This window comes from Stegostoma tigrinum, chromosome 3 (genome assembly GCF_030684315.1).
Source record: "Stegostoma tigrinum isolate sSteTig4 chromosome 3, sSteTig4.hap1, whole genome shotgun sequence".
In the NCBI taxonomy this organism is placed as follows: domain Eukaryota; kingdom Metazoa; phylum Chordata; class Chondrichthyes; order Orectolobiformes; family Stegostomatidae; genus Stegostoma; species Stegostoma tigrinum.
Genome location: NC_081356.1, coordinates 99,294,633 through 99,320,346, shown reverse-complemented (window position 1 = coordinate 99,320,346; position 25,714 = coordinate 99,294,633). Strand labels below are relative to the sequence as shown.

Genomic DNA, 25,714 nt, shown 5'->3' with positions numbered 1-25,714 from the left:
ACACAGAATGGGAATTATCAGTATGAATTGGCATCTTGATGTCACCAAGCTTATTGATTTGCCTCAGAGATGGTAGGAACTGCAGATGCTGGAGAATCTGGGATAACAAGGCGCAGAGCTGGACGAACACAGCAAGCCAAGCAGGAAAGCTGACGTTTTGGACGCAGACCCTTCAGAAAGGGTGTAGCCTAAAATGTCAGCTCTCCTCCTCCTCTGATGCTGCTTGGCCTGCTGTGTTCATCCAGCTCTACACCTTATTATCTCATTATTGATATGTCTTTCCTGTTCACTTTTTCCACTCATTACAGGTTGCAAGTGCTTTAAAAATGCAGAAATACCACACTGGGCAGTTTCTATGGAATGTTGATTTTGTACCATACTGTTACTACAATTGATGCAGTATACTATATCCAGGTTTTGAATGTCTTGTAGAAAGTAACATCTAAATCACACAACTGTCAAACAATGGCCATCTCCAATAAAAAAGAACCTAACTGTCTTTCCTTAACATTCAGTAGAATTAACACTGTTGGACCATTTCACATCAGTATTCTGGGGGTTTTCTTTGAAACTAAAATTTCATTTAAATAGTGTGCATATTATGTCAGTGTCAGACCTTGGGATTCTGCAGTGAGCAACTCATTTCTTACTGCCCCAAGGCCTATTTGCTATCTGCAAGGCACAAGCAAAAATATTTCCCAGGAAGGAGGAAAGATTCTAAGAGGGCTGAAACAACCAAGGCTAACCGAGGAAGTTAAGGAGGGTATTAAGTTGAGTGAAAAAAAACATAAGAAAGTCAAAGTCAATGGTAGCCCGAAAGGCTTGGATAAATTCAGGATCCAAGAAAAGAAGACTGAAAAGATAATAAAGACAGGGAAAATAAACTACAAGGGCAAAATAGCGAGGAATATGAAAACTGCTAGTAAGAACGTTTTAAATATGTAAAAAGGAAGCGAGAGGTCAAATTTGACATAGCTTCTTAGAAAACAAATTTGAGGGGACAGTTTTGGGTACAAATAAATAGCAGAGAATTTAAACGCATGTTTTGTGTCAGTCTTCATGCTGGAAGACACTTCGAACATCCCTTTAATGTGAAAAACATGGGAGAGACATTAAGTACTACCACCGTCACAAGAGTAGTAGTATGGATTAAATGCAGATAAGTTCCTGGCCCTGATGGCTTGCATCCTAGCATCACAAAAGAGGTAGCAAATGTGTAATTTTCCAAAGATCATTGAATTCTGGAGAATTGCTAGAGGGTTGGAAAACTATAAATGTGACAGACCTATTCAAACAGGGCGGGGAGGCAAAAAGCAGATAACCATAGCTGATTAGCCTAATAATTCTACTGCTAGAAAAACATTGGAATCAATGATGAAGGAAGTAATAGCAAAACACTTGAAAAATTATAACCTAAACAAATAGAGTCAGCATGGCTTCATGAAAGGGAAATCATATGAAACTAATTTATTAGAGTTTTTCGAGGAAGTCTCAATCAGAGTGGGTAGAGGGGAATCAGTAGATGTGGACTTCCAGAAGGTGTTCAACAAGATAACTCACATTAAATTTAAGTCATAAGATAAGAGTCCACAAGTAATATTTTGGCACGGATAGAGAATTGGCTAATGGCAGGAAACAGTAGTGGGGATAAGGAGGTCTTTTCAGATTGGTGACCAGTGAGGTACCATAGGGATCAGTGCTGGGACTACAAATGTTCACAATATAAATTACTTGGAGGAAGGAAATGAATGTACTGTGGCCAAGTTTGCAGACAACACAAAAATGGGTGGAAAGGTATGTTACAAGAGAGATATAAATAGTTTACAGAATGATGTTGATGGCTTAAGTAAGAAAGAAAGATGACTTAAGTAAGTAACAAAGTTTACAAATGGAGTATACTGTAGGAAAATATGACATTCTACATTGTGGAAGAGAGTGCAAAAGAACACAATATTATTTTTGAAATACAGAAAAAACTGCTGGAAGCTTTAACGCAAAGGGTCTTAGGGGTGCTTCTGTGCAAATTACTCAAAGCTACTACTCAGATGCAGCAGGTAATCAGGAAGACTATTAGAATGTTGCTCTTTATTTCAAGAGAGTTGGAGTATGAAAGCATGGAAGCCTTACTGCAACTATACAATGTGCTGGACCACATCTGGAGTACTGTGGTCAGACTTGATACCCTTATTCAAAGAAAGCTATCATTTCATTGGAGTAGTACAGCAAATGTTCCCCGGTATGGAGGGATTATCTTATGAGCAAAGGCTAAACGAGTTAGGATTCTACTCATTGGAGTTCACGTGAGGTGATTTCATTGAAACATGTAGGATTCCCAAAGGGTTTGACATAGTAAACACTTAGAGGATGTTTCCCCTCATAGGAGAGTCTAGGACTAGAGGGAATAGTTTCAAAATGAAGAAGCACCAGTTTAAAACTGAGATGAGGTAGGATTTCTTCTCTGAGGGTTGAGAATCTTTAAAATTCACTGCTAGAAAGAGCAGTGGGACAGTATCCTTGTATAAATTTTAGGCTGAGCTTAATTTGTGATCAGTAGGAGAATTCACGGCCATTGGCAAGAAAGTAGACATATGGAATGTCGAATTAGCCATGATCCTATTGAATGCTGGCGCAGGTTCAAGTAGCCAAATGACCTATTCCAAGCAGTCTAATGGACGAAGTTACAAGGGTTATGGAATACTCTCTGCTTGCCTGAATGAGCACAGCCCCCTGCAGGACAAAGTAAGCCACTTAATTGTCACTCCATTCACCCGTTTAAACATTGGGTGGCATGGTGGCTCAGCAGTTAGTGCTGCTGCCTCACAGCACCAGCGATCGGGGTTCGATTCCACTCTCAGCTCACTGTCTGCGTGGAGTTTGCACATTCCATTTATGAAGGGGAAATCATGCTTGACAAATCTGTTGAATTTCTAGGAAGATGTAACTAGTAGAGTTGACAAGGGAGAGCAAGTCAATGTGGTATTTTTGAACTTTTCTGAAAGCTTTTAACAAAGTCCCGCATATGAAATTAATGTGCAAGATTAAAATGCATGAGACTGGGGGAAGTGTATTGAGAAAGATAGAAAACTGGTTGGCAGAGAGGTAGCAAAGAGTAGGAATTTAATGGGTTTTCAAATTGGCAGGCAGTAACCAGTGGGGTGCCACCAGGTTTGGTTTTGGGACCCTAGCTTTTCACAATATATACTAATGATGTGGATGAGGGAACAAACTGTAACATCTCCAAGTTTGCAGATGATACCAAGTTGTGGTGGGAAGGTGAACTGTGACAAGGACGCAGAGATCCTTCAGTATGATCTTGACCGGTTGGGCCTGTGGGCAAATCAATGGCAAGTGCATTATAATTTGGATAACTGTGAGGTTATTCATTTTGGAAGCAAAAACAAGAAGATAGATTCTTGCCTGAATGGCTGTATATTGGGGAAAGGGAGTGTCCTTCTGCATCAGTCGCTGAAGGTAAGCATGCAGGTGCAGCAGGTGGTAGAGAAGGCAGATGTTATGTTGGCCTTCATTGCAAGAGGTTTTGAGTACAGGAGCAGGGGTGTGTTGTTGCCTTGGTGAGGCCACACCTAGAGTATTGAGAGCGGTTTTGGCTGCCCTTTCTGAGGAAGGTTGCTCTTGCTCTTGAGAGAGTGCATCAAAGGTTTACCAGTCTACTTCTAGGGATGGCAGGACTGGCAAATGAGGAGAGATGGTCTAGGTTAGGATTGTTTTTGCTGGAGTTCAAACAAATGAGGGTGAATCTCATAGAGACTTATAAAATTCTAACAGGGCTGGACAGGGTAGATGCAGAGAGGATGTTCCCGATGGTCGGTATGTCCGGTGCCACAATCTGAGGATTCAGGGTAGACCATTTAAGATGGAGATGAGGAGACATTTCTTCACCTAACGAGTGGTGAGCCTATGGAATTCATTGCCAAGACAAGTAGTTGATGCCAAAACATTGAATATATTCAAGATACAGCTAGATATATCACTTAGGATGAATGGGATCAAAGATCTAATCTTGCACAATACTCTCTTATGTGGCACTTTGCCAAACGCTTTCAGAAAAGTCCAAAAATACCACATTGACTGGCTCCCCCTTGTCAACTCTACAGTTACATCTTCCTAGAACTCCATTTGGAGTATTGTGCGCAGTTTTGAGCTGTATATCTCAGGAAGGAGCGGGTTCAGAGGAGTTTCACGAGAATGGTCCCAGGAATGAAAAGCTTAACATATGAGGAACGTTTGAGTATCTGGACTAAAATCATTGGAGTTTAAAAGGATGGGGGGCGGGAATCTGATTAAAAATTTCAGAAAACTGAATGGCCTGGACAAAATGAATGTTGGGAAGATGCTTCCATCAAGAGGAGAGCCTAGGACCCAAGGGCACAGCTTTAGAGTAAAGAGAAGACTTTTTAGAACAGAGATAAGGAGAAATTTCTTCAGCCAGAGAATGGTGAATCTATGGAATTCACTGCCACAGAAGGCTGTGGAGGCCAGGTCATTGAGTACATTTAAGCCTTGGATAGGTTCTTGATAATCAAGAGGATCAAGGGTTCTGGGGAGAAAGCGGGAGAATGGGGTTGAGGAACTTATCAGCCATGATTGAATGGCAGAACAGGCTTGATGGGCTGAATGGCCTAATTTCTGCTCCTTTGTCTTATTGCCTTATGGTTATGGGGAGAAAGCAGGATTAGGCTGTTGAGTTGGACGATCAGCCACAATCATGATTCTGGAGCAGGTTCGAAGAGCCAAATGGCTGCCTCCTGTTCCTATCTTCTATCTATGTTTTCCTTCTCCCTGTGTCTGTGTGGGCTTCCTCCAGGTGCTCTGGTTTGTCCTACAGTCTGGACATGTGCAGGCTAGGTGGGTTAGCCATGGGAAATGCAGGGTATGGGAAGTGAGTCTGAGTGGGATGGTGTAAACTTGATGGGTCGAACAGCTTGCTTCTATCCTGTAGGGATTCTATGATTCACTTGTTCCACCACCAATGCACAGCGGAGGCAGTGTCCGCTGCATACAAGATGCGCTGTAGCAACTTAAGTCTTTGTCCCTTCTCAACCCGTCACCTCTGTTAATTTGTACAAGACCAACAGAAGAATAGGAGCTTAATTATCTGCAAGTTGTCCTCCAAACCACACAATATCCTAACTTGGAAGTATATTGCCACTCCTTCGTCACAGATTCAAAATCCTGTAACACCTTTATTAGCAGCATTTCTTCTAGTTTTCCTTCCAGCTGCGTAGGCCCCCAAGGACCTTGTATAGCAGTGACTTCAGGAACCAGAAGTCAATGCTGTCATTAAATGCAAAACCTAGGAGCAGCTGCATGCTTACATAGAGAGAACATTCCATACTAAAAGAACTGTGAGTGAACAGACATTAGATTTTTGTAGTTCAAAAAAGTGACTCACTACCAACCTCTCAAGGGCAAATGGAGATGAGGAATAAATGCTGATTTATCCAGTGACACCTACATTCCATGATTGACTTTTTTTAAAAACTGGCTTTGTAATAATTAAGAGGCTACCTTCATATCAGATGGACCTTTGTCTGGGCAGTCCCTGATTCATGAATGCCTGACTTACGAGCGCTCATACTTATGAAAGACCTACCATGCTAGTATTAATTTTTAAGATTCACCATGCAAACATTTACTTAAACTTTCAGTTTTATGCTGTACAATATTGTATTGTATTTTAATGTCTACTGATTTGACTACAAATAAACTAAAAAATGTGCTCAAAAACAGACCCCATTCATAACCCAGGGACTGTCGTGGTGAATGTTGAATGCATGACAAGTGAATGTGTTTTCTAATAATATTGCTTCCTGCTTGTAGAAGAAAGGTAGGTCCTGGGTCACAGTGGCTAGTGATTCTAACGCTGAATCAGAACTTCCAGATTTCACTTCACCCAGGACTTGATGGCTGAGGAAGGTGCACCCCAAACGTGATCAGACAGGTTTTTATTGACCTTCCAATACATGACAATGGCAGGATTTTAAGAGTGGGATAAAGCCGTGGTCAGTTACATGACAGAAAGAAAGTTGGATCCTCTTCCATTACTATCAAAAACCTTGGGGTTAACATATAAGCACGTAAAGATACATGTTCCCACATGCCCTCTGGCTTCACCAAGTGATCTGTAATGCACCATTTGTGGGAGAAAATAATCTGGCCAGTGATCTTTTAAGGGATGAGTGCAGTTGAGTCGATGTGATGGATGTTACGTAGATACGAGATAGTGGCCCTTTTCTCTTCCGAAGGTATTTTTTAGAGGCAAGACCCTACAACACTAGAAAATAAAATGGAATTGGATGTTTAAAAGTAAATATGATGCAAAAGTTGAATTATCTTTGTTAAAAAGTGCATTTTTTCATTTATTTATCTGTTGCAGCCTTTCATGTCACCTCGTTATCCAGGAGGCCCCAGGCCGCCCCTCAGAATACCTAACCAGGTAAAATTATATTTGTAGTGGATGATATCAAGAAACTTCACTTAATGAAGCCTTATACTCAGTGCTGTTTGCTGAATGACTTGTTCTGTTGAAATACCTATAATAATTATAATTTAGTTCTTTAGTTGGAGTACATTACATTGCTACATCTCAAAATTAAAAAAAAGGGACTGGTTTGGTTGAGAAAAGTAGCCTTCTCTTTACAGTAGCCACTGTGTTCATGAAGGTAAGAAGAAAGTGATACTTGCAACAATATTCCTTCTTATTCAATACCTGATTAAGGGATGCAGTGTTGAAAAGGGGAACTGGTGGGAGGACATTGTTTTTGCAGTTGACTACTCTCCTCCAAGCTCACCTTGTGACCCCTTTCTGCCATCACTGACCTGTACCTAGGCCTGTCTTTGAGTAAGTGTAGTACCAGCAGCACCCACAAAAAGGAAGATAGTTGTGTTTGTTGGATGTTAATCATCTCAGCCGAGGGCATCATGCAGGAATTCCTCAGGGGACTGTATCATCATCAGCTGCTTCGTCAATGACTTCCCCTAAATCATAAGGCCAGAAGTGGACAATTGCATGATGTTCAAACATTGAAGCGGTTTATGTCAAATACTGCAAGACCTGACCAACATCCAGGCTTGGACTGACATGTAACATGTTAACTTGTTGCCCAGATTATCAGGCCATGATGAAGTCCAGTAGGATAGAAACTTACCACCTCCTTTCAACATGAAATAGCACTACCATCACTGAATGCCTCGGTATCAGCATATTTGGTGATTACCATTCATCAGAAACTGAGTTAGACCACCCATTTTAAATACTGTGGCTGCAAGAGCAGGTCAGAAGTTAGGAGTTTTGAAGTAAGTAATTCACCTCGTGTGCCTCCACTGTAGCTAACCACTGTGTACAAGGCTCAACTCAGGAATGAGAGACAACTGTTCATTGCCTGGATGGGTGCAGCTCCAACAGCACTCAAGAAGCATAATACTTCAGAACAAAGCAGATTACTTCAGAAGTACCTCCACCACCATTCAACATTTACCCTCTTAATTACCTGGATGCACCACAACACCACCCAAGGCTCCTTTCACACCCTCTAGATCTGTACCACTTAGAAGAATGAGGCTAGTTGTTTCTTGGGAGCACCACCACCTACTTGCAAATTCCCCTCCACACCACGTGCCATCCTGACTTAAAAATATATCGCCTGTCTATGGATCATGTTCTGGAGCTCTGTTCCTAGAAGCACTACTGCTTCTATGTCCAAGGACTGAAGCAGTTCCAAATTGCAGCTCACTACCATCTCTAAGGTACTTAAGGACAGATAATGAGCACTGGTCAAGCCAGCAATGTCCAAATCCCATGAATGAACAAAATATATGTAAGATGACCAAAAGTTTGTTTAAGGGGATGTTTTTAAAAACAAATCTCAAAGATGGAAAGAGAGAAAGAAAGGCCACGTGGCTTAGGGAGGGAATTTCAGGATTTAGGGCTTGAAAGGTGTGATGATTAAAATCAGCAATATGCAAGAGGGTAGAATTGGAGGAGCACAGGTCTGTGCAGATTACAGGGTGCAGGATATTATCGATACATGAAGAGAAAGGCCGTGGAGTGATTCAGAAACAAAGATTGAGAATTTTAAAATGGATGTATTGTTCAACAAGAAGTCAGCGTAGATCTACTGGTGATTGGAGGGGAGAATCAGAGGTAGGCTCTTCACACAGTAGTGGGCGTGTGGAATGTGCTGCTGGCAGTGGTAGTGGAGTCGGATACTGTAGAGACTTTTAAGCAGCTCTTGAATAGGCACATGGAGGATAGTAAAATGTAGGATACGCAGGGTAGATTGATCTTAGTAGGATAGTGGGTTGGCACAACATTGCGGGCTGAAGGGCTTGTACTGTGCTGTACTTTTCTATGTTCTGTGTTATAAATTGGGGTGATAAGTGAACAGGCATTTGGCACAATTTAGGAGATAGGCGGCAGGGTTTTGGATGGTTTCAAACTTAGAAGTTAACTAAGCTGCAAAGCCAATCCTGCATAGAAATGTTAGTATATAAATTTTGCTGCCTACCTCCCTCCCAAGAGCAAACTTTTCCAGGAAAATTTCCGAGCAGAGGGAATGCTTTTGGGACCTGTCTAGACTTGACTCCTCAATTTTCCCCATTTTAAGCCTGTCATGAAATTATCAGGGAAATTCAGCCCTGTGTCGTCTTAATTCTAGTTAGACAAAATTTCTGCTCATCTAGTGCCAAATGTCGTTTAGGCAGTCTGATACTTTTAAAGTGAAATTGAAAGTGCTGCAGTTCCTTCGTATTTATGGAGTGCTAGAAATTGGGTACAAAGTGCTGGCCCGTTAAAGGGCACAACAAAGATATCACAAATGCTTTTAACTACTTTCATTATATGAGTACAATAAAAAAAAGACATAAAGAATTAATTTCTTAAAATACAATGTAAACTTGTGGCATTATTCTGATACAGGGTGGTCCGGATTTATGAACATCCAAGTTATGAATGCTGATACTTATGATGGATTTCGTGCAGGGTTGTAATTTTAAAGATCCGACATAGGAACAATTCCTGTACTCATAAATGGCTGCTTTATTTTTTCCTGCATTGTGTTCCAACTGTTTACAAACTGACTTGAGCGTAGACTTCAGATTGGAACCTGTGCACAGATACTGCCTGTATTTGAATATAATCCTATCTTTTTCGCAGGACCTTAATTTAAATACATAAAGTACATTTAAAAAAACCCTCTGCCGACAATCATGCCAATCCATAATATTTCAGAATTTGAGGAGATAATTGGTACATAATTTGCTGGCTAGAAAATCTGTGAAACTGGGTAGAGCATCTGTTTCACATCCAACCAGGATGAAAAATTAATGTTCCCCTGGTTTATGTCAGTTTCTTGACTAGCAAGTTATGTTCAGATTTTCCCATTTATGTTTGCTGACTGTATAGAAAGTTGTGGCAGAAATTGCTGAGCAATTGGTAAAGTTGTAAAATACCAACATTACGTAGTCAGTTACAGCGATAAACGTAAAGTGACTGTGCTGAAACATAATAAGAATTCAGATGTAAAATATGCAGAATCTGTTCACTAACCTGCAAAGGATTCCCTATAGCATGGCGAAGCATCTATAACAAGCAGCCAGGGAGGGACATGGTAGTTCCAACTTGCCACAGGTATAGAAATTGAAGATGATGGTGTCTTTGACAACTGGCAGCACTCTTTGCCTTGCTGTGTGGTTGTTGGTCCCGTTTGAGGAGACAGCTCAATCCTGCGATCGTTTTGTGGAAACATTGCCACAGACACACTTTTTTAGTGTGGTTCAGTCAGGAAGAGTGCTGTTTGAGCACTGCCATTTGAGAACATACGAATTAGGTGCAGGAGTAAGCCATTGAACCATTTCAGCCTGCTTCACCATTCATGAATCTTGGCTATCTGATTGTGGCCTCACGCCACTTGTGCCTACTCCTGAAACCTTAATCTGACCAGTGTCATACACCAACCCCCGACAAACTGCAAGTAGAAACTCCATGACTTGATGTGTGTGACATGTACCCAGACGCCTTTCACAACTACAACTCTCCATCCAAAGATCCAGCACTTTTCATTTGAAAGAATTTCAATCAACTCATCTGTTGACACGCTATTTACCTTAACTTTACAGCAACAAAAGGAAAAGTGAAAAGCAACATCATCTGCAAGTTAAATGGTACAACACTGGATGTGGTGGGATTACAGGGGTGAATCCTGAACAACATTGAACTCTGCACGCTAAAACATGGACATTATGGGACCAGTGAAAACTAATTGGGGTACTAAATTAACCTTTAAAACTGACTTGATGTCACCTTTTATGGACTCTGCATTTTTCTGGCCCACACGTGGGACACCTACACTACTGCCCTGAAAAAACATGGTGTTTGGTAATGGCTGCGTTACAAATTATCAGAGAGAAGCCCTGACAATTTTGTATCACCCTGTTCCTGGAGTACTGACACTATTAAGGTCAAAGTTGATACTTTTTACTCCTGGCCTGCAGACTTTGGACATTCTGTCAAAGTACGTACCATTTCTGAAAGTGTCACCCTGTTGTCTACTGTTGTCCCCAGCACACCCAGTAATGCAGTGATACTGCAATTGTGTACGTTGGCTACACTTGAACTTGATTTCACTGCCTTTTGCCATTTTTGATGTTTTTGCTGCATATCTTAACTAGGTTACAAAAAGTATCAAAGAAGCCCAAATGAACAATCACTTCTTGCTTACAGAATATTGGATTTGTACAGTAATCCCATGTTCCAGGGGCTAGATTTTATTAGGTGGGTGTATAGACTGGAGGTGAGATGACAACACTAGAATTGCTGACTCTGTGCTCATACCTGTGTGTGAAATAGGTAGATTTGAGTGTAAGACGTGTAGGGAACAGTTGTATGTAATTAAAGAGTGATTAAAATGAAGTCTAAAATTTGGTACACTGGGATTTTAATTGGACTAGAAATCACATCTTAGAATTAAAATAGATGCATTTTTAGGTACAAACATACAAACAAACATATAAAATGAAGTGGGCCATTCAGTCCCTCATGCCTACTCTGTGATTCAATAAAATCATACTGATATGATTGGAACCTTGAATCCACATTTCCACCTACCCATGATAATCCATCAAACTCCTTTCTTAATAATAATCTAATTTTGATTTAAAATATCCAAAGATTCTACTTCTACCAACTTTTCTGGAGGATAGTTTCAAAGAGTCATATATATCTACAGCATCAATACCCTTCGGCCAATCATGTCCATGCCAATAAAAAAACAACCACCTAACTCTTCTAAGATAACAAGGTGTACAGCTGGGTGAACACAGCAGGCCAAGCAGCATCTGAGAGTAGGAAGGCTGACATTTCAGGCCTATTTCTGAAGAAGGGTCCAGGCCCAAAATGTCAGCCTTCCTGCTCCTCTGCTGTTTGGCCTGTAGTGTTCACCCAGCTCTACACCTTGTTATCTCAGATTCTCTGGCATCTGCAGTTCCTACTATCTCTGAAACAATTTTAAACACCTAACTCTTCTAATCCCATTTTTCATAGCCTTGTATGTCTTGGCATTGCAAGTGCACATCTAAATATTTCTTAAAAGTTATGAAGGTTTCTGCCTCAACCACCCTTAAAGGCAGTAAGTTCCAGATTCCCAACACCCTCTAGGTGAAGAGGTATTTCCTCACATCTCTAACCTTCTGCCCCTTACTGTAAATCCATGCCTTCTGGTCACTGATCCCTCATCAAGTGGAAATGTTCCTCTTGCCCACCCTGTCTGTGTCCCTCAATTTTAGACACTTCAGTCATGTCCCCTGGTAATCCCCTCTGCTCTAAGTTAAACAACCGCAAACATTCCAGACTCTCTTCATAACTGAAACTCTCCAGTCTAGTCCAAGCAACATCCTGGTAAATCTCCTCTGCATCCTCTCCACTGCACCCTTGTGCTTCCTACAATATGGATTCTAGAGCTGCACACATTACATTAGCTGTGGCCTAACCAGTGTTTTATACAGTTCTAGCATAACCTGCCTGCTCTTAAACTCTGGGCCTCAACTAATAATTGCAAGAATACCGTATGCCTTCTTAACCATAACTTTATGCATTACCCCTGATATCATAAGAGACCACAGTGTACCTCCAGACCAAGGTCTTTCTGATCCTCAGTACTTCCCAGAATTATACCATTTCATCTATTCCCTTGTCATGTTTATTCTTCCCAAGTGCATCACCTCACATTTATCCGGATTATAATTTTGCCTGATCTCTCTTTTACATGAACAAACTCTGATCTTTAAACACTGCCCATGGTCCTAGATTCTTCCATAAGTGTAAATATGCAATTTACATTGTCTCTGTCAAGATCCCTCGGCATATTATATGGTTCAATCAATTTATTGGTAAAGTATGTTTCTTCCTTTTTACACCCCATTGCTGACAGTCACTTGGAGGAGTGCCAGGAACACAACCATTGCTGCCCAGTGGGATAGATCCAACGCGGCAGCAAGGTAAGTAATATTCTCAATTCTATAACATTTTTCAGACAGCTCTTTACAGTGTTTTAATGAGGTGGTTTAATATTTGAACACAGTTCTAAAATTTTGTGTTATCTTTTTATTTTCCGAAAAATATACTCTTATGTGGTCAAGACAGCACTAGGCGTTTATAGGAAACATTAATCACAGTATTTACAAAACAGTGTTACCTATAATTTGTAATACACATAACAAATTACACCTTTTTACAATGCTATTACAATGTTGTGGTTGTATAAAGCTAATACAAGCTACACAAATTGTCACCTAGACAATGCTATTTTAAGCTGAAGCTACTTAAATTTATATTGACTTTAATTGTGTTAATGTATATGTAATAGTATGTATATTGTATGTTATGTTTATTGCATGTAAAGTGTAATAAACTGTTAATTATTTTGATAAGAGTATTTAGCGGTTTACTACAGATTTTATTGTTGCAAAATATATGTTCTCATTTATGAAATCCATAAGTCAACTGAAATGTACTAACCTTTCCATAGTCCTTTATGATGTTCTGAAGGAATTGGTAAACCACGGGAGAGATAACTCAGGTTTGTGATATTTTGCCAATCAGGACATCCGACCATGGGTGGACCAATGCAGAGAATGACTCCTCCACGGGGTATGGTACCCCCCTTAGGACCGCAGGTAATTATTAACTAACTGTATTCATTTTATTTGCTGTATGTGCCTTTGGAGATGTTACTGTTTGTATATTCGTTGGTTATAAATGCAGTATATTCATTCTTAATTGGCTATGTTTCATGTAGTTTTAAAAAAAACTGCTTAAAAAGTAATCTATTCTTTGATTATATATCTGAAGCTTTAAGTTTCCATTGAACTTTCAGTATTATTCATGTTAAAAACACAGGCCACTGTCCTAGAGTTTTACTAGGGAAATCATTAACCTACTTTCCTTTCTTTCCCCCTTCCTCTCTGGTTTTCTTTTCTTTATGGTAGTCTGACCCTTGGTTATCATTGCAGAGTTACGGAGGAGGAATGAGGCCCCCGCTGAACGCATTAGGTGGTCCAGGCATGCCTGGAATGAACATGTAAGTAGAGAAACCTCTTACATATTGTATACATTTCCTGTCTCACCCTTTTTTTTATCAATATGGTCAATATCCTAATGTATACCTGCCATTTTTCTTTCTGTAGTCTTTTCTAACTGCACTTCTGCCTTCAAAGATCCAGATATCACACCGAGATGTCTTTTTTTTTAATCATCCAGTTTGGAATCATTCAATTCAGATTGTTCTATTTTTCATGTTTTATTTTCTCAGAATGCACTACTTTAATGTTTTGAGGTGCTTCTGCCACTTATCTATCAACATCTTCTTACAGTCTTCTGCGTTCTCTGTCCTAGTTTGCCATGCTTATATTTAAATCATTTATTTAATGGAAAACAAACAGGTCTCAGCAGAATTCTGTAAAGCACCCCAAAACCTCTGTCTGCTTCTTATACCACTTTATCCCGAATCTGTTATTGATTAAGAATGAACAACAGGTGGCCTTGCAAGTGATGCTCACATCCTGGTAAAGAATAAAAATAACCATTAGATAATTAAAGTTACTGATTATTATAGCTGTGCTATATCTAGGGTTGTTTTTGTTAATTTGTCTGCATATTACTTTTCGCAATTTTTTTTGTTTCCCAGCTAGGCCTCTACATTTAGGTATTTATCTGGAATACCCTAAACCAAGTGTGTCAGCGTTCATAGCAAAATGCTTATGTAGTATCTTTTTAATATTTCTTAAAATCTAAATACATAACATCTGTATACAAGAATCCTAGTTCAGGGAATTGTAGCACTGCTTATGCTTCTGGATGTGAGTTTGCTCGCTGAGCTGGAAGGTTAGTTTTCAGACGTTTCGTCACCATTCTAGGTAATGTCATCAGTGGGCCTCCGACAAAGCGCTGGTGTTATGTCCCGCTTTCTATTTATCTGGTTAGGTTTCCTTGGGTTGGTGATGTCATTTCCTGTTCTTTTTCTCACGGGATTCCTAGAAGCATGGCATTCCAACCGGAACTCCATCAACAAACACATTGATTTGGAGCCAACGTGTTTGTTGATGGAGTTCCAGTTGCAATGCCATGCTTCTAGGAATCCTGTGAGAAAAAGAACAGGAAATGACATGACCAACGCAGGAAATGACATCACCAACCCAAGGAAACCTAACCAGATAAATAGAAAGCGGGACATAACACCAGTGCTTCGTCGGAGGCTCACTGATGACGTTACCTAGAATGGTGACGAAACGTCTGAAAACTAACCTTCCAGCTCAGCGAGCAAACTCACATCCAGAACCTCAACCTGAGCTACAAATCTTCTCAAAACTCACTACTGCTTATGCTTATTACCCATTTAAAACAATTTCCTTTTCCTTGATTTATAAAACAATGAAAACTTATTTGAGCACAAACAACTCTCTTTTGCATCTACATCGGTCTGCCCTGATGAACCTATGCTTTGTCAAGATTTTAAATTCAGACCTTGCATTAACCCATTACAGAAGGTAAGGATGCGACCGCATGCCAAATTAATGGCAAATTAATGAGCTTTGTCAAGGATATGAAGAAAATGATTACCTCTGAGTTCTGTAGATGAATCTAAGAGTCTAACACACTTGAGAATAAAATTGGTGATCTGGAAATCTTCACTGGCAAGGGAAGTATTCCTATTCAGAGTATCAAAGAGATGTGATTCAACAATGACACATTTTGGCTAAATATTTAGTGATGTAGATCTGGTTTTACAAAACACAAACTGAAAAGGGATAGAGCATTTTACGTGTGTACTTGAGCCTGAGGGAAAATGGAGATTTTTGTAAAGTATTTCAACTCAATGTTAAAAGAGGAAGGGGTGATTGGGACTGTAAATGTATCTGGTAGGTTGTGGTAAAGTTACTGCTATAAATAATACTTAAATGGAAATTGTTAGTATGTGACTACACTATTTGAAGATCTGTTAAAAGAACAAACAATGCAACTGCTGGAAACATACGATACAAATCAGTCACCATGGATTTAAAGGAGGGAAGTATTGTTGATACAAAATTTGCTGGAGTCCTTTTAAAGAACAAGAAGAGAATTTCTGATGACTAAATTCTGTGGATGTAGTATTTGTAAATTTTAGCAAGCCTTTTGACACCTTGCCGCACAAGCAAATAGCCCACAAGCCAAAATCTAATTTGACAATTGTGACTTTTTAAGTGGAATTGACATTTAATGGAATTGACACTTTTATTGCATTTTCCTTTCAAGTGTTTACTTTTAGCAATGGTACTGCCTCAATCTCCTCATTCCCATTTTGTCCATCTGCCATATATATGGAAGCATAGCAAATTGCTCAACATCCCCATTTTCCCTTCTGGTCATTGCACTTTGAAAATGATGTAGTGACCTTGGAAAGGGTGCTGAACACTTCCATCAGAACACTTCCAAGAGTTCAAGATTGTGATTATGAGGAGAGATTACATGTATTGGACTGTTTCCTGGAAAGTTAAGGGGTGAGTTGATTGAGGATATTGATATAAATTGATAGGGTAGGTAGAACTTATTTATATCTAGACCTGAACTTGAAATAGGGTAGGCCATTCAGGGGAGAAGTTAGAACAGACTTCTTCATCCAAAGGGTTGTAGATGTGTGGAAGTTTTTTTCACCAAAAGCAATTGATGCTAGCTGAACTAATAGTATCAAATCTGAGATTGATACAATTTTGCTGGACAAAGGAATAAAAGAATAAGGAGTTAAAGCACAACACTTTGGATGCTGGAAATAAAACATAGTATACTGGAGAAACTCAACAGGTCTGGCAGCATCTGTGGAGGGAGAAACATGATGAATGTTTTGTTTCTGATCTAACTGTAGCTCATTTGCCTGGACTTGAAACGTAAACTTTATTTTTTCCCTCTCTGATGCATGAGACCTGCTCAATGTCTCCAGCACTCCTTGTTTTTATTATCAGTGAATGTGAAAGCCAAGGCAATTTGATACAGTTAAGATGATTTCAAATCATTGAAGGGTGAGCAGTTTCGAGGAACTGAATGCACTACTGTTGTTCTGTTTTGCCTAATGTACATATACAAGATGACCACTTTTTGTTTCAAATTATTCCACCTCTTCTTTGACTATCCTTTTAGTTATTTGATTATAAAAGCTGTTGTCATTTCCCATTAGTACCCCAGCTACCTAATCTTCAGATAGAGGAGTGGCCATGGGTACCACATGGGCCCCAGTTATGCCTGTCTCTTCATGGGACATGTGGGACATTCTTTGTTCTAGTCCTGTTCCAACCCCCCCCCCCCCACCAACTTTTTCTGATTGCTCATCTAATCTTACTCTGCTTCTCTTCAACATCTTTCAAATTGTTGAAGATTCCTCTTATATTATGCACTCTAATTTGACAATTTGTCTCTTTCTAAAACCTCCTCTGCTTTTTATCCATGGAAACCCAGCTTTCAACAAGCACTGTTTACTCTGAGTTTTGAGTTGTATTATCTGTATCTTTGCCGTCTCCTATTTAAACATGTACCAATGCTGGTATAACACATGACCTGCCTTTTATTTCAACCTTTTAATCTTTATGATTTCCATGGTTCTTTGTAAAAGCATCCATTTGAATTAAATGATAAAACTATTGATTAGTGGCATAGTTCAAGAACTGCTTAACGTATTGCACCTGACATTTTGACAATAAAATGTGTAAAACAAAACTGATTGCACTTGCATAAGGGAGAGGATTATTGGGAAATCTTGTTGCCAGTGAGACAGTAACATTTTGTTTCTCAGTGGCATAAATTGCTTGTTGGTGAAGTGCCAAAGATTATTTTGTTATATGAATTAACACTCCCATCTGTCACTGTTTCTTGTAGAGGTCCCGGAGGTGGTCGACCATGGCCAAATCCACCAAATGCAAACTCGGTAAGTATATCTTAATGCTTGTTTGACTCTCACAGCAAAGAGTAAATCAGTTGCCTCTCAGCATTTAAATGGTCACAGGGATGCACAAGCTGAAGTATATTCCCCATATAATAAAACACTACTTGCGTAATTACAGTAATTGTTTCTTATAAAAAGAAACTGATGCCTATGGACAAGCACGCACACATTGTGATACAAAAATGAATGAATTCTTATTTATGCATGATTTTACTTGCAAAATTCAGTTCGTCCCATTTTTTTTCCAACATTCTCCAGATCCTAAAATCTATATGATGATTTGCTTCTTGTAAATTTCCCATTATTTTCAGTCAATTTATGAACACTTCAGAAGGTGAAAATATGAATATTTACTTCAGTTTGTGCAACAGAAGTGTTTTGCAGACAGCACATCCTCTGTGCTGTTTTCCTACTTTGTGTTTCTCAACATAATTCATGTAGGTACGCTGAGCAAGATGCCAAGTAAGAATTGCTGACTTTGCAAAAGCATGAGTTTGTTTCCATTGCTTGATTATGTGCGCAGACCGAAAAGAAAATTCCCAAGTACGTTTGAAGTATTCTATGGTTATTTAGCTCAGCTGTTATCAATTTAGTGTGCAGTTCAGAGTAACACCAACAGCATGGGTCCAGTTACATTTCAGGTTGAGATAAACCTGGGACCTTCCCCCCCCCCCCCCCCCCCCCCCCCAACCGAAGAATGGAAAGCAACAGCAAACTAGCACTTTTCTTCTGAGCCAAGAAGAAAGCTCAGAATTAATGTCAGCAGCCAAGGACCTGCTTTTGGGTGGAGCATCCATGATATTATGTATATATGAATAAACACACAATTAAACATAAATACTGTTGGTATCTAATTGTCAAGCTTTTCCTGTTGTTACCCTTTATAATCACAGTATGTTCAGCTTTACATCAGGACTTTGGTGTAAAGTGCCCATATCACCACTAATATTTCCCTTGAGCTGTGGCTTCACAATCGAAACCTACTCACAGACATAAACTTGTATAAAACGTCACTTTGCTCATTTCAATAATGAAGAATGACAGTTGTGCTGAAAATTAAATTTGTAATTAAAACCAATAGCAAGCGAGCAGGTATTTCAAGTAATTTATCTGTGACAATTCAGGTAAGAGTAAAGTAATCTTAATAATTGCAAATTACTTGTTCACAGTTTCTTTCTGTTAAAATTGTAAAAGCAGAAAAGATGAATTTACAGTTTTTTTGTTATAGATACCATATTCATCAGCATCACCTGGCAATTATGTGGTGAGTAATATTTTGTTGTTTTTATTTCTCTAGGCTGTGCTCTTTATGTTCCAGGTGTGTGAATGGTTGGCCAGATGTTAACAGCAGCACCAAGTGTTTTGGCTGAGAAATGAACACCTGATTTTTGTTGTTTTGTCTGGCATTCATACTGCATATGTTGATGTTCATTAGTAAATTGGTCTGGTCAAAATTGCTCTGAGATCTGTTATACATCAGCATATGGTGCTGTGGCAAATTGTCTTTGATAATGAGCAAGAAAAGACAACACATTACTGGCAGTAGGCTTTTGCATATTTAAATTTGAGTGAAATTGAAAATGCTTGAATAGAAGAATGTTGATTTTCTGATAATATTTGTATAATAACTTATTTTCTGTGTGGATTGGCAGTTAACAGTACAGCATCAGTTGTGGATATCAAAATCCATATCCTGTGGTGAGAAAACTCTTAAACACAACTCTGTCAATTTGAATTCGAGTTGTCATACAGTAGACTATCAACCCCTGGCAAGTTTTGTCAATTGTTTATTCAGTGTCCTGACTAAAACTGAAGTGTTCAGCTAATGAGAGGAAAAGAGCTTCTAAACTGATCCATTTGAAGCAAGTTGTCCTGATAATTAGCCAGAGAACAAAAGAGTAGAGTGCAGTTCATACAATGCAGTATTTCTTAATATAAACGGGCAACATGTTGTAATACTGTTTTCAGGGAAAGAAAAGAAGCACCAACTTGTTGTTTACCCTTTAAATAATCCTTGGTGGCTTGTTTATTTAAAAAAACAAACAAGATAGTGTTAGATCTAAGGAAGAGACATACAAATTGGTCAGAAAAAAAGCAGACCTAGAGGGACTAAAGGCAATATCGCCAAATTTGCAGATAACTCAAGGCTGGGTGGGAGACTGAGCTGTGAAGAGGATGCAGAGATGCTTTGGTATGATTTGGGCAAACTGAGTGACTGTGCAAATGCATGGCAGATGCATTAAAATGTGAGGGTTATCTACACTGAGAGCAAAAACACGTAGGTGAAGAGTGTTATCTGAATGATTGATTTTAAATTGGAAGAGGGGAATGTGCAGTGAGACCTGAGTGTCCCTGAGTACAAGTCACTGAAGGTAACCATTGCAGGTGTAACAGACAACCAGGGGACAATGAAAACATGTTTCCATGTTTGGCCTTCATAATGAGAGGATTTGTGTGCAGGAACAGGGATGTCTAGCTGCAGTTATACAGAGCCTTGGTGAGGCCTGATCAGGAATATTGTGTACAGGCGTGATCTCCTTTTCTGATGAAGGATTTCCTTGTTATAGAATAAGTGCAATGAAGGTTTACCAAACTGATTCCTGATATATTATTAGAGGTTGAAGCAGTTAGGATTATAGTTGCTGGAGTTCAGGAGGATGGGGGTGGTGAGGATCTCGTAGAAACGTGTAAACCTGTAACAGAACAAGAGTGGGAAGATGCAGGATTGATGTTCCTGATCCTGAGGGATTCCAGAATCAGGGTGACAGTTTAAGAATATGGTGTAAACCATTTTGAACCAAGGTGAGGAACAATTACTTCACCCAGAGAGTGGTGCGAACACTGAAGGAAGTTGAGTCAAAGCATTGTATGATTTCAAGAAGAAGTTTGATATGGCAGTTTGGGCTAAAGGGAGCAAAGGATATGGGGTTAAAATTGTTTCAGAGACAGTAGGAACTGCAGATGCTGGAGAATCTGAGATAACAAAGTGTGGAGCTGGATGAACACAGCAGGCCAAGCAGCATCTGAGGAGTGGGAAGGCTGACATTTCAGGCCTAGACCCTTCAGAAATGGGCAAGTGGGAGGGGGTTCTGAAATAAATAGGAAGAGAGGGAGAGTTGGATAGAAGATGGATAGAGGAGAAGGTAGGTGGAGAGGAGACAGACAGGTCAAAGAGGTTGGGGGGAGCCAGTAAAGGTGGGTGTAGGTGGGGAGTTAGGGAGGAGATAGGTCAGTCCAGGGAGGACAGACAGGTCAAGGGGGTGGGATGAGGTTAGTAGGTAGGAGATGGGGTGGGGCTTGAGGTGGGAAAAAGGGAAGTTGCGCACCTTGAAAAATGAAGACATCAATTCCTTCGCCTCTGCCGCATCTGCTCCCAGGATGAGGCATTCCACTCCCGTACATCTCAAATGTTCTCATTTTTCAAGGACCGCAACTCCCCCCAGCCCCAGTGGTCGACTATGCCCTCGACCGTGTCTCCCGCATTTCCCTCAACTCATCCTTCACACCCGCTCCCCGCAATAACAACCAAAACGGAATCCTCCTCATCCTCACATACCACCCCACCAACCTCCAGATCCAACGCATCATCCTCCGACACTTCCGCCATCTGCAAGCCAACCCCACCAGCAGATATTTTTCCCTCCCCACCCTTATCTGCTTTCCAGAGGGACCACTCTCCAGGACTCCCTTGTCTACTCCACACTCCCCTGCAGCACCACCACACCGGGCACTTTTCCCTGCAACTGCAGGAAGTGCTACACTTGCCCCCACACCTCCCCCCCCTCACCCCCATCCCAGGCCCCAAGAAGACATTCCACATCAAGCAGATGTTCACCTGCATATTCACTAATATGGTGTACTGCATCCCCTGTACCCGTTATGGCCTCTTCTACATTGGGGAAACCAAGCAGAGGCTTGGCGGCCATTTTGTAGAACACTGACACTCGGTTTGCAAAAACAACTGCACCTCCCAGTAAACCATTTCGACTCCCCCTCCCATTCCTCAAACGACATGCCCATCCTGGGCCCCTACAATGGTGCCACCCGAAGGTTGCAGGAACAGCACCTCATATTTCGCTTGGGAACCCTCCAGCCCAACGGTATCAATGTGGACTTCACAAGCTTCAAAATCTCCCCTCCCCCTACTGCATCCCAAAACCAGCCCAGCTTGTCCCCGCCTCCCTAACTTGTCTTTCCTCCCACGTATCCCAACCTCCCACCTCAAGCCTCAACCCCATCTCCTATCTACTGACCTCAAGCCACCCCCTGGACCTGTCCATCCTCCCTGGACTGACCCATCTCCCCACCTACACTCACCTTTACAGGATCCAACCCCGCTTCACCTTTCTGTCTCCTGTCCTCCTATCTTGTCCTCTAACCATCTTCTATCCACCTCCCCCTCTCTCCTTATTTATTTCAGAAACCCCTTCCCCTCCCCCATTTCTGAAGAAGGGTCCAGGCACGAAACTTCAGCCTTTCTGCTCCTCTGATTCTGCTGGGTCTGCTGTGTTCATCCAGCTCTTCACCTTGCTATCAAAGGCTTACAGGGAAATATGGGAACCGATTATTGAGTTGGATGATAAGCCACAATCAGAATGAATGTAGGAGTTGGCACCAAGGGCTGTATGGCCTACCTCTTCTCCTATTTTCTATGTTTCTATGTTTTACCTGTTCAAGCTCCCTGAATGACTAAAATGTCCTGAAAATATGACCGTGTACCTGGTCGTCTTTGATAGTTTAAAAGCCAGTTAAGATTTGTCTTCACCATGAAAAGTTATGGTACTGAAGGGGGCTTTCAAACTATTAACTCTGTACTCTACTCTGTAAACAATCCAACTCTGATCCCACTATCTTTCTACCTTCCTATAACCCTGCCTTGTTCTCTACATTGAAAATTTATATGATTTTCCATTAGAAGTCACAGTGGCCTCTTTTGAGTTGCTTCTTGCAACAAATTGCTCCATTCTCCTACAATTCAGCTGAAAAAAGGTGTGTGTTTGAACAATGCCTTTTATGACTACAAGACACCCTGAACTGTTTTACAGTCAATAAAGTACTTCGGGAGCATATTAGCTGTTATAATGTTGGAAATACAGCAGTCAGCGTTTTCGGAACAAAATCCCACAACAGCCATGTGAAAATGACCAGATAAATTACTTTTGTAATGTTGATTTGAGACATAAGCATTGGCGATTAACTGGATAGCTGCCCTCTCATCTCTGTAATCATGCCCTAGGACATCTTCACACCCTGACACAGCAGAAGGGGCCCTTATTTAATGTCTCATCCAGTCAACAGCACCTCCAACAATCCAGTACTCAATCGTTATAAAATGGCGTGTCAGTCTTGAGTTTTATACTCCAGTCCTATGCATAAAGATCTCTTCGATTCTGTCTCACCTTTTTATTGCCATTTTCGATTGATTGTTAACTATTTAACAATAGAAAATTTTTGTTCACTCCGTCAAATCGGCAGAATTTTAAATTCCCATGAACCTCCCTTAAATCTCTTTTCAGCTTCTCCAGAAAAAAAACTTATCATATCTAATCTTTTTATGAATAAATAAGTCACTCAGCTGTGATGCCTTCGTAGAATTTACATGACACACTCATTGGGGAGGCAGTGGCTCATTGAAAATGTCACTAGTAATATAAAACTCCAACCTCAAGTTCTGGGGACTTGGGTTTGAATCCCACCATGGCAAGTGGTGAAATTTGAATTCAATAAAAATACGCTATTAGAAAGCTGGCAACGTGGCCACCACTTAGCAGTGTAAAACTATGTTGTAAAAACCCATCTCGTTCACTATTGCCTTTTTGGATAAGGAAACTCTTTGTCTTCCTTGCCTGAGCTGGCCAGCTCCAGTAATTCCAGACTCTCTGGAATGTGGTTGACACTTAACTGCCCTCTGGGCAATTCAGGATGGGCAGAAAATGCTCGTCTTGCCTAGCACTTACCTTCTGTGAACAAATAGAAAAATAACTTTAAGTAACTTTAAAGCACTTTTTAAAGTTCTGTAGCAGGGCATTCAAAGTTACATACAGATCTCAAATTTAGTTCAGTAGATGCTTCTACTAGTTTATTATTGTTCATTTATTATTGTATTTTATGCCCTTATTTTTAAGACCCAAAATGTTAATCAGATTTTGGGTTTGTTGTCATTTTAGTTCACTGAATTATTGGGTTATCGTTCTGCTTAAATGTTGAATCTTTAATACAAAATGAATTCGCACAAGTTTAGGATGTAAGGCCATGACATAGGAACAGAAGTAGCCATTCAGCCTAATGAGCCTGCCCATCTTTAAAGGTCATGGATGATCATCTTCTAAATGGTACTTTCTTGCATCATCTCCATGCTCCTTAATATCATTAGTCTCCAGATTGTTTTGTCTCAAATCTGCTGAGTTTGAGATATCAGAGCCCTCTCTGGTAGAGAATTCCAAAGGTTTGTTACCCTCTGAGTGAATAAACTCCTTCTCATCTCATGCACAAATGACCTGACCCTTCTCCTGAGATTACAACCCCTAGTTCTTGAGTCACTGGCCAGGGAAATCATCCTATCAAATCCATCTTGTCTTGTTCAATAAGAATGTTCTAAGTTTTTCAATGAGATCATCTGTCATGCTTCAAAATTCTGGGGAATACTGACCCAATTTCCTCAATGACCTCTCATAAAATTACCACCCCCGGAGGTTAAGCTGCTGAACGTATGTTGAAATCCCTTTGTAGTAAGAATAACCCTCCTTACATAAGGACATCAAAATTGCTGTTAATACTCCAGGTGAAGTCACATCAAGGCTTTATTCAATAAGAGCAAAACATCTTTACTTTTGTGCTCAGATTCCCTTGAATGCATGCCAAAATACTGTTTGCCTTCTGAATTTTTTACTGCATCCATGTGCAAACTTTTATTGACTCACAGACAACAGCATCCAGAACCCTTTGAACACTTGTGATTCACACCCTCTCACCATTTAAGAAATATTCTACTGCCTTTTTCTAGCAAAGTGAATATGTTCTTTGAATGTAGATATGAATACTTATTCATGTTGCCATTTTCTAGATTATTCACTTAGCTTACCCCAGACTTTTTCAATCATCTTTATATATTCCTCACAATTTGTATTCCCACCCAGTTTAGTATCATCAGAAAACTTGGAAATATTACAAATTGGTAATTGACTCCTACACTCAAATCATTTAAATAGATTGTGGACGGTTGTAGCTCGGACACTGATCCTTTGCAGTACCCCAGTAGTAACAGCATGTCATTCTTGTGAATAGTCCATTTATTCCTACCATCTGATTTCTGTCTATTAATCAATTCTCACTCCAAGTTACTATATTACGCACATTTCTAAGTGCTGTAATTTTCCTCACTAGCCGCCTACGTGGGACCCGATAAAAAGCCTTCTGAAAATCTAAATACACCACATCCATCGGCTTTCCTTAAAGTAGAGAACAAAAATATTTTATTTTGAAAGGAAGTAAATGGTGGTCAACATCGTGAGCTTGTATCTTGTTCATCTTCAGGCACAAACTCGTTTCAAACTTCATGGGCTTGTATTTCTTGAAACTGCAATTTGAAAATGCCTTTCCAAACACTTTGCAGTGAAAGAAGCACTTTTGAAGTGTTGTATTGTAAAACATAATGGTACATTTTAAGGACAGAAAATGATTTTAGAGGAATTTTATGGAATATTTCTTTTGGCTATATGTCGATTGACATGTTCCATACTTGTTCTGTTGTTTAGTGTCATATTGTGTCAGTTAGAAACTTCAGGAAACATCTCCGAGGGTGACAAAAAATTAGCAAATATGCATAAATCACATCTGAAGTGTGATACATTACTTATGATGAACAAAATAACACCAGACAAACAAAGACTGGCATTTATTTGGAGATTTTGCACAACCACTTGATATTCCAAAGTGCATTGTAACCAATGGTCTACTTTTGGACTGAATATTTTCAAAAATATTGTACATTTCCTCTTGAATGTCTCAGTTGAAACAGCCTACACCATAGTTGGGCAGTGCATTCAAAATTCCGACTACTCTCAGAATGAAAAGATTTCTCCTTATGGCACTGTTGCTTTTCAGTCATTTTAAATTTGTGCCAAATTACTCTCTATCCTTCCATCAATGGGACCAGTATTTTCCTAAGTATTCTGTCCTTGTGATTTTGAATACCTTCACTAAATTTTCTGTCAACTTTATTTAAAGAA

General features: G+C 40.0%; 1 protein-coding gene across 4 annotated transcripts in view; it reads left to right on the top strand.

Moving 5' to 3' along the window:
• Positions 1-25,714, top strand: part of ssbp2b (single stranded DNA binding protein 2b) — a 359,324-nt gene that overhangs the window by 282,222 nt on the left and 51,388 nt on the right. For all 4 annotated transcript variants that reach the window (XM_048526257.2, XM_048526250.2, XM_048526242.2 and 1 more), the window contains 6 exons: positions 6,398-6,457; positions 12,447-12,513; positions 13,118-13,191; positions 13,528-13,595; positions 17,420-17,468; positions 18,715-18,750. In XM_048526257.2, the coding sequence (XP_048382214.1) occupies positions 6,398-6,457; positions 12,447-12,513; positions 13,118-13,191; positions 13,528-13,595; positions 17,420-17,468; positions 18,715-18,750 (354 nt within the window). The remainder of the gene's footprint in view (positions 1-6,397; positions 6,458-12,446; positions 12,514-13,117; positions 13,192-13,527; positions 13,596-17,419; positions 17,469-18,714; positions 18,751-25,714) is intronic.